Source organism: Perna viridis, chromosome 6 (genome assembly GCF_037379345.1).
Source record: "Perna viridis isolate PV_CMFRI_1.1 ecotype Kerala chromosome 6, ASM3737934v1, whole genome shotgun sequence".
NCBI lineage: Eukaryota > Metazoa > Mollusca > Bivalvia > Mytilida > Mytilidae > Perna > Perna viridis.
Window position 1 is genome coordinate 43,014,999 of NC_142450.1, and position 15,596 is coordinate 43,030,594.

Below are 15,596 nucleotides of genomic sequence, written 5' to 3' on the forward strand. Positions count from 1 at the left end.
TTTATAAGGGGCCTAAAGGGGGCCAAAACAACCATTTTATAGAATCCAGTAATAGCATTTGGATATTTATGATATTGACTACAATATTCTATACTACAAAGGTCAGATAAGGATGAGAATTTAGCTGCTTAGGAGTAAAGAACCGTAAAGGTGTCAGAAACAAGTATTTTCCATATGTCTGGACAATAATTTGACTATTTTTGAACATGTACCACAAGGTGCCATACCCTTAAAGGATTGGAACCATTTAGGAATTTTGACTCAAAAAGGCTTCTGCAATTCTGGTCATATTTATTTCCTGAGTTTCGAAAGTCTTAATTGCAATCTAAAATTCAATCCAGATTGCTTGAGTTGTCCATACTCACCCCAACTGTTCAGAGTTTGACCTCTGCAGTCATATCAAGCTGCACCTTGCAAAAAAATATTCATTATTCCTTACAATAATAGTAGAAGATAATTTAATGTTGAGGGACAATTTCATGCAGAAAGCAGCTCCACAGAGATATGTATCACATTAGAGTTTACCTCTAGAACAAACTACAGTTATTGTCATTATTAGTTGCATGCTTATATAAACAAATGGGCATGCTTTACTCTTAACACATCGGTTTAGACTATATGAAATTCTTCTAGTTATAATTAGTTTAATCCGATAATTCAGCGCCCTCTGTAGGTCAAAGTCCTCTCTTTATGGAGCAGTCTGAGATCGACAGAATATAACAACTGATATTATTCAGGTTGATTTAACCCCTATATATTTATGAACCTAATCCATTTTTAACTCACCCAATCGTTAGGTTTAGCCAATTTCTGACTGGATAAATGTATTCAGCATGATTAGATCTATCTGTGGTCAAAATTTCATTTGAATCTGTTAAGACATGTTGGAGTTATTGCCCTTTTTCAACATTTTTTTTTCTATTTTTAATATTTCTTTCAAAAATCTTCTCCTCTGACACCACTTGACCAATTGGAATCAAACTTGGTATGAATATTCCTAGGGGTGTCCTATATAGAATTGTTGTGGGGATTTTTGATCCATTGAAGAACATTGCCACCATCACTAAAAATAGAACATAGGGGTCAGACTGTGTGTTTTTCACATATATCTCCAAAACCATGAGGTTTAGCATATTTATTTCAATTGCTGAAATGACCCTTATTATAAGGCCATCAAAGTTGTCAGGCGACTCTTTGTAAGAGTCATTGCCCTTGAAAGATGAAAAATGCCTTTTTTTTACAGTTTTCAGCCAATATCTTGAAAACTATGATAGATAGAAAGAAACTTTCAATCGTTGAAATAATCCTTAAGATAGTCCTACTAAAGTCTTGTTGAGTCAAAATTGTTGGACAACTCCTTGTTAAATTTATTGCTCTTGAAAGACAAACTTTAACAAGGTGAGCGATTCAGGCTCCTGGGAGCCTCTAGTTTACATGAACAGGTGGACATTTTATGGTAAGCTCTTATTTCAGTGTAATTTTTAAAAGTTTAAACATCAGGCCACAAAACATGAATAATGGACTTATACAATAAAATTAAATGATTTTCAGGTTTGTTTTTGTTATTGGAAACATGGCTTATACCAAATTTCTGAATCAAATTTCTTAGTGTTTTCAATGTCCAAAGTTAAAGTACTGGTAGAAATACAGGTATGTCTTTTTATGGGGTTATCAACTGGGAAGCAATTGACAACTGTGAAGTCTTTATTTAGAGTAAAGCATGGCTAGCTAGGTCATGTACTTACATGTATAACCCATCATAACCATATTGTTTGATTGTCAAATTTTCAGGTCACCGTCCCCAACACGATCACACTCCCCCAGTACACTTGATGTGTATTACAGGTAACTGTTTGTTGTGGGATCTCTATTTTTACACACTTATTCTGCCTATCCTAATATTGTACATGGTGTTTTCTACATTCTGTCATAGATAAGATTAAGATTTGAAGTACCCACAATTGGTTGTAAGCTTATGTTAGTGTCACCATCTGCTTTTTTCTTCACGTCTATTTTTAGATTTTGTTTGTCTATTTTTAGTTCCCTTTTCAATTTTACATGGTGATTTCTTTTTTTTGCAGATTTAAATTACATGTTGCAGTTTGTTAAATGTAAAGTTTACAAAAGATTTCTGCTAATTTGATTTTTTTTAATTTTTTGTTTACAATTTTTTTTTCAGTATACATTTGAATCATTTGTTTCTATCTAATATGATTTGTTTCTCTCAATGATATGAACTTATTGTATTTTAGCTATTATGGGTAAAAACCTTCACTAATAATTTGGAATGAATTTATACCCATGAACTTGAACTAGTTTTACCATATGTCTTAAATATTTTAATTCTTTCTCTTACATTTCCTACCATATTTAGTTTTGAACATTATAAAATGATTTAGGGGGATAAATATGCTAGAAAAAAAATCAGTTCAACATTCTGTTAGAGATCTTACTAATACTCTCCTTAAATACACAGAATGTGAACCAAATTTGGACAATTTGTATAAACTGCCATTTTTTTATACAGAACTTAAATGGAATTATTTATATTTTTTTCTGATACTAACTATATAAGTAATATAAGCAACATATAAGATACTTGTAGCAAAATTTACTTTTTCTTCTTCAATAGAGTACCAATATTGGTACTTGCCTACCTTAATTGATACATATCATTTGTTTTTTTCTGACTGCTAGAACTCCTTTGGAAGGAGACTCTTCAGTTTAAATGTTTGACCTTCTGAAATAGAAAACACTCTAGAATCAGCTGTTTTAACTCACAACTTCATCTTCTCTATCCATAACACACAGAAACACATATCTATAGGTATAACACACTGTTTTCACATGCTTACATTGATGTAGAGGGTATAATATACAATTTTAATCCGAGTTATAATATCTTGGGTTAAAGGAATTTATATGCTTCTGAAACAAGAGAATTGATATCAGAACCTTATTTAGCATGTAAATTTTATATCTGGTGAGGTAATTTGAAAGTAAATTGGATTGAAACTTTTTTTTTGTATCGTACAAATTTTTTAAGAAGTTTTATTAATTAATGAAAGCTAGCATTACTCTCAGAGATGAGAAACATTTTACCAACTATTTACCAATACTGTTCTGGCAACTGTTACATCCTTTGTTGGTAAATTTATTTATCTCATTATAAAGGAAGTTGAATTGTTTTGTACTCATGTTCCCAGTATTTTGTCTCAATTTTATATAGACCAGTTACACAGAATTTTGCTTTACACAACTCTTATTTTAACCAGAAGTTAAAATCTAAAAATGTGAATACCTGATAAATAAATGCCTGTTGCTTTGCACATTTTATTTGCTCATAAGTAACTACTTGTAATTATAATATGGGACAAATAACACCTGTGTTTAAAATTTGAAAACTTTTAGTTTATTTTTTAGTTCAGAACCAGGAATTTCTCATAGTACCAGTTATTCTAATCTTTCTCCTGATGTAAGTGAGACAGATCACAGCTCTGTTGATAGTTCGGGGAGGGAAGGAGGATTTTATTTACTGCGGAAAGATTCTGAGAGAAGATCTACTTTAACACAGATTCTATCTCATGACCTCAATACGGTAAGGATACAATGAGTGATAACAAATTATGAATAAGTGTTTATTCAGAAAAATATCAGCAGAATGCAGCCGCTGATAGATTTAACATTAAACGATTTCATTTGTTTTGATCTTATGATATCAAATTTTGGTTGGAAGGAACTTAGGACATTAAGTCTCTTAAATAGGGTTAGTTACCCTATTTTCTTTTGAATTTTCATAAAATGTATAATAGGATTTTTAATAGGAAAGAGTGAATAACCAAAATATGATAAGAGTGCCATAGAATGCCTAGATTTAACGAGTGTGAAGAATTTGTTACGTGCATGAGTTAAATCTTAATGGGTTCTTGACACGAATGATTAGTTATTCACGATAGCTAATTGATTATCATGATGTGACATTTAGATGGGAGAAAGTCTGAGAGTGAAATTACCAATTTTATTTTACAGTGTGAATTATCGAAAATTTGTACACAGGGAACATTCAATAAATCACTAGTTTCATTATACTAATAGTACTTCCTATATTAGAAATGTGCATGCTTTTCTTTGCAGATCTGTGACATGTGGTTGGAAATGCTACATAAAGATGCTACCATATCTAATCCCAAACTCACTGTGGTATGATTTGCATACATATTGATTACTCTCCAAAATTCACAAATCCCACTATGGTTTGATGGTATGGTATACATGTTACTAAGTCCTTTTGCTAGATTTTACCGTGTACAATTTGCAAATTATTCACAATAAGCCCAAACCAGGCTGTTGAGTATAACCTTTTCAAAAATTTGATACATTTCTACTATGTTAGTTTATACAAAATAAACTGGTTTTGCACAAAAAGAACCAAGAAATGAGAAAGTCTGTTACAAATCAAATTAATTGTACTTGTTTTATAAGAAAAAGTAAACAAGCTTATCTCATGCTGTTACAAAGAGATATTTTTTGTGATTGAAATTTTACTTTTTTTTCTGTGTTTATTAAGGTACATCTGAAGCAGCTAGCCTCAGCTCTTAGAAGTCATATACAAGATAACTCATCCACAGCTATTAGGGATACCATAGGTAAAAAGAATGGATAATCTCTCCTCAAATCTTCCGTAAAAAATTGTTTGCCAAATCTAGTCTAATTTCTAAATAATATTGATCCTTTTAAAATGTTGTTATGTGAGCAATGATTTGGATTTTTCAGAGCTAATGTTAGGAGTTAAATTTCTTAGGTGAAGGTATTCAATTCAAAATATAAATTTAAATACTGTTAGTTGGGAAAATTATCATGTCACATTATTGATACTAATACCGATATTTTAATAATATCCTAACTTTCAGTATTTTAAGAAATTTGACAAAGTTTATCATAATTTTGTTTCTCTCATTCCATGTGATATAATTGTTGATAGTTGTGAATCTTGGGCTTAATTTATATTGTTTGTTATATTCAGTTTTCTGAAGTCTTTTTTAAGGATGACTGTTGCATCAATTATATTTATGCGTTTATAAACACAATGCACTTTTCATTTTGTTTGTATTTTATTTCATCTAATGGAACAGTTTAGATGGAAGCAGCAAAAATTATTATCAGTAATGCAGAAAATCTGTGTAATACTGGCGATACATTCTCTCAAGACCTTCCAACACAGTCAGTGTGATGTTTAATTGCCAATTGAAATTGCTAATATTATTAACAAAATGTGCAAAAAAATTTAAGGATACAAAGACTCTTGATATCACTGATTACTGTATATATTACTAATCAGGGTAGGAAACTCATAGAAAATATTGACCCGACCACTGGGCTGGCTGCATCAAAAAGTTACCTGTCCTGATTAACATTTACCAGCCCTGAAAATTTATGCAATAAAATGCCAATAAATTTTCCTTTTCAGATTCTAATGTATTTTGATGTTTAAAATGTTAGCATGACAAAGAAGAATCATTTGATAAACCTAAAGATGTTCTGTAATATGTATGACTTATGATTTGTCACTTGATGAAAACACACTGCAACAAGTGCATATGTAATTGAGACACTACTGGTGACTTTAAAGAGCATTTCATTTTTAGCAGGTTGATTTTTGGTCTACAATGTAATTCAGTATGCAATCTGAAAAGTTCTGCTTTAAGTAAATAAAAATTAAATTTTGATTTCATTTATTGTTACTCTACTTTTAAACAAATTGAAAAACTCAGTCACTGTCAATAATTATCCTCAGACTCATTTCCAGACAGCTGAACGGCATAGTTGACAATATAACTTTCCATGCGAGTCGTCGCAAATTAATCGTTCGAAATTCTGTTTTAAAGCTTGGAACAATCAATCGTTTTGGCTTAGATTGATCATACAATTTATTCTTTTCCTTGGAATCAAAATCGCTTTTTTAGGGGGAGGGAAGTCCAAAATATTGTCATAAAGACACAACTTTTACAAATACATTTTTCCCTTTCTGTCAATATTTTTGTTTAATAAGCGTGATCGCTATTGGTTGATTTAATGAAAATCAGCCAATGGGATTTGATTTGGCACATACAAGGGTTTTACCATGCTCCCTACAGAGATTGAGTCAAAACACATGATAATGTAACGTTACTTGATTGGTTTGATTCTTAAGTTCTGTTATGAATGAGGTAATACCGAGAACTCGTTACGAAAATAGAAAAGGGTAATCCCAATAATCTGTTAAAATAGCACGACCACCAGGCTGTTAAAATATAATATTTGGCCGCCTGATTGTAAAACAGGCAGTCTCGGGTAGTCGGGCGGGCCATAATTTCCAACTCTGATATTACAGATAGATTAAGGAGAGGGTTTGAGTATGATCCTACAGCTATGACAGAGCTACAGTTAGCACTTTATGTTTTCCAAGAAGCAGTAAGTTTCTTCTTGCTTACACATAAAAAATTGCAACATATTTTTCGTAGGTTTTTAAAACACCTGAAAAACACATAACTAGGACCAAAATGAAAGACATATGAAAAACATATGTTTCTGACTAATTAATTTATTCATGAAAAACAAGTAAATAAAAATCATATGATATTTATCTGTTTTCAATATAAGAAAAATGTATGTTTTTAAAAATTTAATAAAAAAAAATATTTTTCATGTATTTTAATAAGCAAAAATAATTATTTTTACCATACTGGTCCTAAGCATATGTTTCCATATGTTTTAAAACATATGTTGCAATTTTGCCTGTATACCAGTTTAAGTTGATATATTTTGTATGGTTTATTTAAAGTTCATATCTTATGCACAAACTTCTTACAATGGAAATGACACCATGTAAGAAAATTGTTTGGTTTATATATTTCCAAGTTGATAAAATGATGTAACATCAGTCTGTTTATACCCAGGTTTAGGTTATGGATCAAATATCAAAATATACCAATAATTTTTTTTTCACTGGGGAAAATGAAATCTTCACTAAAGTCTGTAAATGTATTAGGTTTTGCATTGTACTTATTTTCCCTATTTTTACGGTGGACTGAAAAAAACGTTTATAAAAAAAATGACCCATGAAATTGATTTTTAACACTGTTATCCTAATCATTTTTTAAACTGTATCAATTGATACAGGTGAATTTGGTCGAAAATTAATACATTTACAATCACTGGGCTGGAAAGGGATTTATACCTTTATTACATTTTGTTAGTCAAATTATATATGAAGTTGCTTTATCATAATAAGATATGTTATCTCTGACCAAGGAAAACCAGATCCAGTATAAGAGCAAACAATTTAGTAAGTTCTAATAGCTTAGTACTATCAAGATGTGCAGTTTGGTTTTAGAATAACTAAATAAATCCAGATCCTCTATAGATTAAAATTTGCTAGTATTGTTGTTAATTTTTTTCTGAAACATACAACTATTGTTTACTGAAAAGCGGTTGACATGTATGAAATTGACCTTTGATTTTAGGTCAGTATGAACTTAAAGACACATTCTATTCAGCCCCACTGGATGTTTGCTATAGATAATTTACTGAGGGCTGCTGTACAGGAGGCTATAACTATTCTATCACCAGGTATGTTACTATACCTTCTCACAAACTAAGTGGGACAAAACATGTCTGTATTCCCTCACAAAGTGGGTCAATTCTAGGTTCTAAAGAAAATCTTTATTTAAGATCATAAGTTAAATGTCAAGGTTGCAGAAGCAACACTTTACCTTAATCTTGTTTATGTTTTCATTGCAGAATCCTGAGAACTTTTCCTTTTACAAATTTCACGAAACTTTTGGAATCATATTTTGTAAGAATTTTTTTTTTTAAATTCGTCATTAAAAGAACTTAGTAAACATGAGAAACATTGTACATTGTATATAATTGATGTATAGCAGAGCTTTTGTAGGGGAAACAATTGTTTTGATGATTAGCTAGAACAAGTTTATACTCCGTATATGGACTGTGACATATTTTAGAACTAGGTGCCAATATTGCTGGTATGAAGGAAGAAGAACAGGAGTCGGGTGTTCCATCGACTAACTCTATCAAATCTATACAACATGTCTACAGGAACTGTGCTTCCGATGAACTCAGATCTCAAATTGATAACTTAGAGGAAGATAATATGAGGTATAACATCATCTGATGATAAAAACATGTTTATTTCCCAAAAAACCTTAATTAACATAATTTAAACATATTTGAACAATAAACAATTGTGGGATTATGGGAGTCATTTGATGGAAGAATTATGGGATTATGGTAGTCATTTGATGGAAGAATTTTTTAAGATGGACTGAATATCATACATTTTGATAACCCATAAAACCATGTACAATTCAGTTTGAGTCATGAATGATATTGACATACATGACTTGTTTATTTTATAGGTTATTACAACAGCTGGTGACAGTGAACCAGTCCTATCACAGTTTACTGAAGAAGTCATTAGAAGATATGAAATTACATATGGAATTACTACAGTGAGTATCAATATAGAGTTATTACTGACCAAATCTATATAGAGAAAAACCTGAGGTGTTTCCATGAAAGTCCAAATTACAACTTTAATGAGTTGTTCTTTTTCATGAATAGAAACTCAACCTATGTTTAAACAATTTGACAGAATAACTTCTAGCAATATTTCTTCTCCCAATTAAACTACATTCAGTTGGTTGAAACAAATTTGAAATCTAAAAGATGACATTTGTTTCCAGGTCATCAGTAGCAGCAGGAGCCATGGCACCAGGGTCCCCTACTAGAGGCAGAGGTATGTTTTAATCTGGTTATTGGTCATCTTGTCAAATTTCTTGGATATATCATAATGATTATGCTTATGTTAACATCAGGACAAATATCAAAATCACTTTGTTCTCTTTTTACTCACAATGTTGTGTGATATCTCAGACATCCCTATTAAAGTTGGCTATTAAAATCATTACATGAAATACTCAAAATGATATAAATAATGATTCAACCTGTCAAAACCCTTCAGAGTTGAAATAAATCCTTTAAAATTTCCACTTTAAAATCTCATTCTAGATACCATATAGCAGGTAATTTTGCAGGGTACTAATTTTGGAGTATATTATTGGTCTGTCTAAAAATGATGAAATAAATTCTGCAAAATATTTACTCTTGGCTTCAATACTTTGTGCACCAATTAGCATCTGCCAAAATAAGGAATGCCTAAGTTTTTTTGTTTGTATACATTTTTGCCTCAAAATCCCTGAATTTTACACTTGCCAAATAAAAACCTCCATACAATAGCATAAGTATGTCTTTGTCATGCATGTTATTGATAGAAACATTTTTATTCAGCATTAGATATTTGTTTCAATGTAGTGCCAGATATACATGAGCCACCAGACGAGGAGCTAGCAGCTTGGTTAAAGGAACACAAGTTTGATCAGGAAACTATTGAAGTGGTAAATATGTACAACTATTACTCTAATCAGATTACTCTCTAACAGACTATTGAACCTAACTTATTAGGGATGTTAAATGCAAGTTTTACTACAAAAGTCATCTTTAGGTTCAAATGGCTGCCAGAGGCTATCTAAGCTTCTGATTAGACAATATTTAGTCATCCAGTTCCTATCTATGATTCATATTAATTTCATATTTTATGATGAAGCTGTTTTGTCCTGTGCTTACTTAAAACAAATTTGTCTTCACTCCATTAATACCTAGGTTAGCTAATTAGGCCCCTGTCACTTTTTTAGTCGATGACCCACATTTTTTTGTCATTTATGGCATTGTAAGGTAACATTTGTATGTGCATTATGGAAATGGATGTTAAAAAGTACCCACATGCATCATATGACACACCAAATCAGGTATTGTTATGATTTTCCTCACAGAAATACTTTGATGGATTATCTTTCCGTGAGATTTCTTTTTAAGTGGGGGAAAATTTTTTAATATTTTAATACAACATAAAAAAAATTTTGTGATCTGAAAGAAGATGAGCTTGTTCATATATTAAGGGTTTTGATAGAATCACAAATGTGTTCATTGCAGGTTTCCCGTGAACAGTATTTACTACAGGATCTGCTTGAGCTAGTCCGAATAGAAGATTTGAGCAAATTGAATCTAAGGTATTTATTATGATAATGCAAATTTCATTATAATCTCTCTTTTGATTAAAATTGTATAGATGAACCTTGAGTTCACTATGTCCATTTGTTAATGACAAGAGGGGGATAATGTTTAGAAGAGGTAATTTTAGATTTTCTATAAAAATGCAGCTATTTTTGTCACAGAAGTAGGTGTTTCAGCAACTAGTTAGAAAAGTTAAAAGATTTTTCATGATATTTTTGTAATTGAAACAGTCATTATACATGATAATTCTTGTCCCACTCTGTACTCATATATGCTCGCTGAGAAACATTTCAGCCTTAGACACGTCTTATTATTTTTAGGGGAGGAATTATTTACAGACTGTGGCGTGCAATATTAAATCACCGAGATAAACAACCCAAAAGATAACACAAACAAATCAACAATTTACAGAGTGCCTTTTCCAGGAAGCTATCAGGTTGTGTTCAATCAATCAAAGTCAGCAGAGTGCTTGCAAAGACGGTGCTTTCAAAGTTGCTTACAGTGAAGTGCTGATTTCTGAAGAAAGTGTTACATGTCATTCCATGTGCTGATTAGTGTTGCAGAACCGTTAAACATAATATGGGCTTTTCCCTCTTGAAAATCTTAAATGAAACCTCAAGGATTCAGAAAATAGTCCTTTTCAAGATAGGATGACTATCATTCACGATCAAATTACTTGATTCATAGTTTTGTGGGCAGATTTTTGTTCTTTTTATCAATTTCAGGAGTGTTAAATTTTACCCAATATTTTCCATAACTAATATGTGTTCACTAAGTGAACTTGTTTACATGTTTGTGTCACAAGTTGTACTTAGAACTTAATGCAACCTACCATTAATATTTTTGAAGCCAAATTTACACATTTTACCTTTTTCAATCTTGTCTAATATCATAATGATTCATCAATGAGTTTTATACAGAGGTTCCTGGCAAAAAAAGGTTTGCTGTATTCATACTCTACATTGAGAGGGGAGTGAAGAATAGTAAGTAGTTGTGTGTTTTTTTTTTAATTAGTCCTCTCTCAGTATCCCAAATTTAGGTATTTAATGAAATAATGAAATGGCTGTAAACCGCTTCGTTGAATTGTTTTTTTTTTGTTTTTTTTTTTTTTATTGTGATGGTTTTCTTGGAGGGGGAAGGTATTTTTATCACAGTTAAAATGTATTTGTAGCCACCATAATAAACATTATTATAGAATAGGAAATAATAGGGTTAAGTTAATTTTGGAGGTCTTCACCATTGTGTTAGTAATGTGTTTCTTGTTTGTAATTCATTATTAAGAGATTTGCAAGATGTCTCATATAAAACAAGCCAAGTTGCTATTTTAGTGACAATTTTAAAACTGCCTGTTGTACCCCACCTTGGTCAATGGTCTATATAAATCTGTCATCACTTGAAGTTAAAAAATGTAACTTTTTAATAGTTGATAGTTTTAATATGTTATGAATGAAGGATACCTTGTTTTTTTTATAAATGAAGAGTGTTTGTTTTAAAATAATATGCATTTCAAGTTACTTACATTTTTTTTTAATTCTTAACACAAAAAAACTGGATTTTTTGTGAAAGTTTTGAATACTATTTGTAAATTTAATTATTGTTTTTATAAAATGAAACATTATTTACTATAGTTCTATTTATATATTGATTATTTTTAACTTTATTATTGTATGAGGTTTAAAGTTTTGTGGCCGGTTATATCTTATACAAATCACTATTAGAATCAACCCTCCTGTTGAATTTTATTCTGTATGTGTAGTCACATGTATTTCAATTTTTTGAAGATATAAGAGGCCCAATGCTCCAGACTGTCTCAGTCTATTTTATTGCCATTTAGAAGACATGTTTTCGCTTATTTTGTTTAATTTTTTATTTTCATTACTTTTTTTGCCAATTATAATTTCAATTGAATAATTAGATGTGCTCAGATGTCAAGACAACAATGTTTTGTATATTTGAAAAAAATCCCAAACCAAAATAATGAAATTAAACCATATGTTGATGTCTAATGGCGTTGAATAACCATTTAGCTCTGTCAATTTTTTTTATCAATGACCCACTTTTTTTCTATTCCAATACATATATTTATATATTTTTAATGTTTGAATTGACGAAACAAAGAACTACCTCACATTCTTCTGCTAGTTTTTACTAATAAGATCCTTAAGTCTGACTGGTTAGTATGAATTACACAAAATGTAGGATTTACCACCTCACAAAAGCTTTGAACAAGTTCTTATTTGTTTTTTTTTACAATCAGAGGCATTCTGTTTTGAAACTGGAGAGCAAAAGTGTAAATGTTTGTCAACTTGTTTTTATCACCTTGTCATATGATAAGTAACTACTCCCCTCTGTATATCTCTATGTAGTTTTATGATACATTGGTACTTTACTGCAGTAGATTATATAACTTCTGTTGAATTATTTGATTTATAAATGATGCTTTTTTTATCTTTTTTCTACAGTCACAAAAAGATTTCAAGCATATAAATTTATGGTGCTATGGTCATCTTTCAAGCATATAATGGTATGGTGCTATCTTCATCTTTATCTGTGGACACTTAGTTTTAGTTGAATGATGACTTTACCACAAGATTCATTTTTAGTGTCATATTGCCCAATCCATTATTTTAGGGCTGAAAAACAGCCAGATAGAAGAGTTTATAAATTAAAGTTGTAATTGCTTATTACTTGAATGATTTCAATGGGTTTAAATTTGAACTCTTGACTTCTTGTGATTCTTTTAAGCCCAGAAGGTCTAAAACCTTACTTTGATTGATTTTAACAAAAATTGAGTTCTCTGGTTCTTTAGATATGTAAAATCTAACTTACGATATTTTTTTTAATTTTGGAGGATAATACCTGTTGTAAAAATTTAAGTTCAAAGGTCACATATTTTCTTTGTCAAAAACCTTTGCTGTGTTCCACATTCAGTCTTGCATCAAGCTTAAATATATGATCATAAATGCTCCAACTGTTCATGGTTTCACCTTTGCTGTTGTATCAGACTACATCCTGTGGAGCATTTTTCTTGAGTACGTATTTGCAACACAGTGATAAGATAAAGTGTACTTAAGGAGTTCAGACCCGGTGATTTATGTATGCAATTCAAGTAAGTTGTTAAATTATAAGGCAGAGAAGTTCTTTACAACAACTTGAATTTGTATGGAACTTTTCTTTTTATACTAATTGGATGATTGGAGTAAGTCCCATATTTCAATACTTTCTTATTGAGTATTTTTTTATTTTCTATTTAATTTGTAAGTTGCTAGTTCTCCCTATATTTTACTTTGAGAGAAGTAAATCACTTTCACTGAAAGCCTGAATATTTTGTTAATTGTATTATAAAGGGGTGTCATGATATTTTTTTGTAATAACAATATTTGTGTACTAAATCCATTTTAAATTGTTTTTACTGTGCCAATATTTGGTAGTATTAAATCTTTTTCAGAAGTGCTCAAGTATAGTTATTTAAAGACATGTAAGCTTTATATAGTTAATATGGAGGAAACATGGTGTATTTTAGATGATTGAATTTATTTTTGTCATGATTTGTTTAGTTAATGATTGTTAGGGTAGTTAAAATTCTGCTTCAATTCAATTGACTTCAAGAAAGATGTATTACATGTACATGAATATGCATGATTTGTATGTGTAAATTCTGACTTAATTGTGATGGTACGACATAGCATTTAAATTACAGAAAAAAAAGATAGTCGTTTTATCTTAATTAGTAATACATGAACTTTGGTTTTATAAAAATAAGATAGAATGCATTAGTTCATTTTTAGTAGTGCTTTTTTCTCTCTTTTTGTCCCCTTTTTTATATTCCACTTATACCCATTATAATCCCTTGATGCATTAAATATTGAATAATTTAGACAAACTCAGCATGTTTACCAACCATATATAGTATTTTGCCTACAAGATTTAGTGACATATAGGCTTCTTGCTGGTTTTGTGGTTCCTATGCATTGATCTGCAATAACCAAACTAAGTTATTGCTTGTAATAATTAAATTAATTTAAAAATCAATTAATTTCAATCATGACAAAAGAAATGCAGTATTTTTCATTATGCATAATGTCCTTGGAACTTCAAATGTAAAAATTGTTGAATTTTTTTATCAGAGTATGCATGCCGTCCAGATGCAACGTGTAAGAGTTTCATTTTTTCTAGCACTCACAGTCATTATTGAGATTCCATTATAATTTTTTTCACAACTTCAATTATTTTATTCCATTACAAACCATTGTAACCATGTCTCCTGTAATAATTTGTCATCAACTCAGTATTACAGCATAAGGAACATGTGTGATGTTTGTGCCATATGAAATGTACATTCAAGACTCTGATATATGAATCAATTATCATGTTTTATTATAGATGTGTTATAATTTTAAAGCTTTTTTTAGAATTAAGATAAAATAATTTTTAATATGAAAATAATTTTGTGCTTCATTACATTTGATTCAGTAAATTTGTAGCATTGTGAATTAATTTTGCCCCTCCCATTATTTTATTCACAACCCATTATGTTATGAACCTATGTTATTTTATTTCAGATTTTAGTCATTAGTCATTTGTTTAGTTGTACCCATTTTATCATTAAGGGAGTGAATTGTTATTGTTGATGAAGTAAAAATGTAAAATAAATAGGACTGTATACCCTGACTTCTCAATGATTTAATCCCTTACTATCATAGGTGAATCGGGGTGAAGTAAAGAAACCTATAGGTCACATGCAGACCTTGGTCTCACTAACCACTTCCGGGTCAAATGGCCACCCCTAAGTAGTACCAAAAACACACTGAACCTAGATATATGCATTGTAAGTGCATTATCTGTGTGTATTCTGACCAAAAGTAGTCAAAATAAAGCTGAGAATGTGTACTTTAAAATCATATTTGTAATTTACTAGAAAAGTGTATGAATAGTGTTTACTTGTGTGAGTAATTTGCCTCCAGGCTGTCGGTTAGCAGAAAAGGTAAAAATGTGGATTTTTCAATACTTTTGTCTAGGAAGTCTATTTATAGACTGAACTTGACTTAGAGATCGTCGGCAACTAAATTACGTAATCAAGATAGACATTTCAACATATAACTAACGAAATAACACTTTGCTGGTTATTCTCCATGCAAAGTTTACATTAAGATATTGTTTCGCCACCGATCATACTCCATGTCAAATATGTGATGTTTACTTTACATACGACATGGGCGTGTAACAATATTAAGGCTATTTAATATGTGTAGAACTGCAAGATTTCAATGATTATATGATATTAACTATTTAAATTTTCACACAGAGAGCTGGACTATTTTGTCAAATTGACCCGAACATTTTCACAGGGAGGAAATCTCAATCGAGATTTGCCAATTTATTTCTCTCAATCTGACCCTTTTAATGAAGATGTCTGGAGCTTTTAATGACAGATTTTAGGAGCTGCAATGTAACCTTTTTGTGTA

General features: G+C 30.5%; 1 protein-coding gene across 18 annotated transcripts in view; it reads left to right on the forward strand.

The window, feature by feature from the left end:
- LOC148615067 (mitogen-activated protein kinase kinase kinase 15-like) overlaps window positions 1–14,802 on the forward strand; it is a 65,520-nt gene extending 50,718 nt beyond the window's left edge. For 8 of the 18 annotated variants that reach the window (XM_088589697.1, XM_088589702.1, XM_088589704.1 and 5 more), the window contains 12 exons: window positions 1,792–1,845; window positions 3,424–3,598; window positions 4,135–4,200; window positions 4,568–4,646; window positions 6,371–6,450; window positions 7,503–7,608; window positions 8,004–8,157; window positions 8,418–8,510; window positions 8,745–8,797; window positions 9,349–9,455; window positions 10,051–10,127; window positions 10,452–14,802. In XM_088589697.1, the coding sequence (XP_088445823.1) occupies window positions 1,792–1,845; window positions 3,424–3,598; window positions 4,135–4,200; window positions 4,568–4,646; window positions 6,371–6,450; window positions 7,503–7,608; window positions 8,004–8,157; window positions 8,418–8,510; window positions 8,745–8,797; window positions 9,349–9,455; window positions 10,051–10,127; window positions 10,452–10,518 (1,111 nt within the window). In that variant the 3' untranslated portion in view covers window positions 10,519–14,802. The remainder of the gene's footprint in view (window positions 1–1,791; window positions 1,846–3,423; window positions 3,599–4,134; window positions 4,201–4,567; window positions 4,647–6,370; window positions 6,451–7,502; window positions 7,609–8,003; window positions 8,158–8,417; window positions 8,511–8,744; window positions 8,798–9,348; window positions 9,456–10,050; window positions 10,128–10,451) is intronic. The other 10 variants (XM_088589701.1, XM_088589707.1, XM_088589708.1 and 7 more) reach the window with 2 other exon arrangements.
- Window positions 14,803–15,596: the final 794 nt, after the last annotated feature.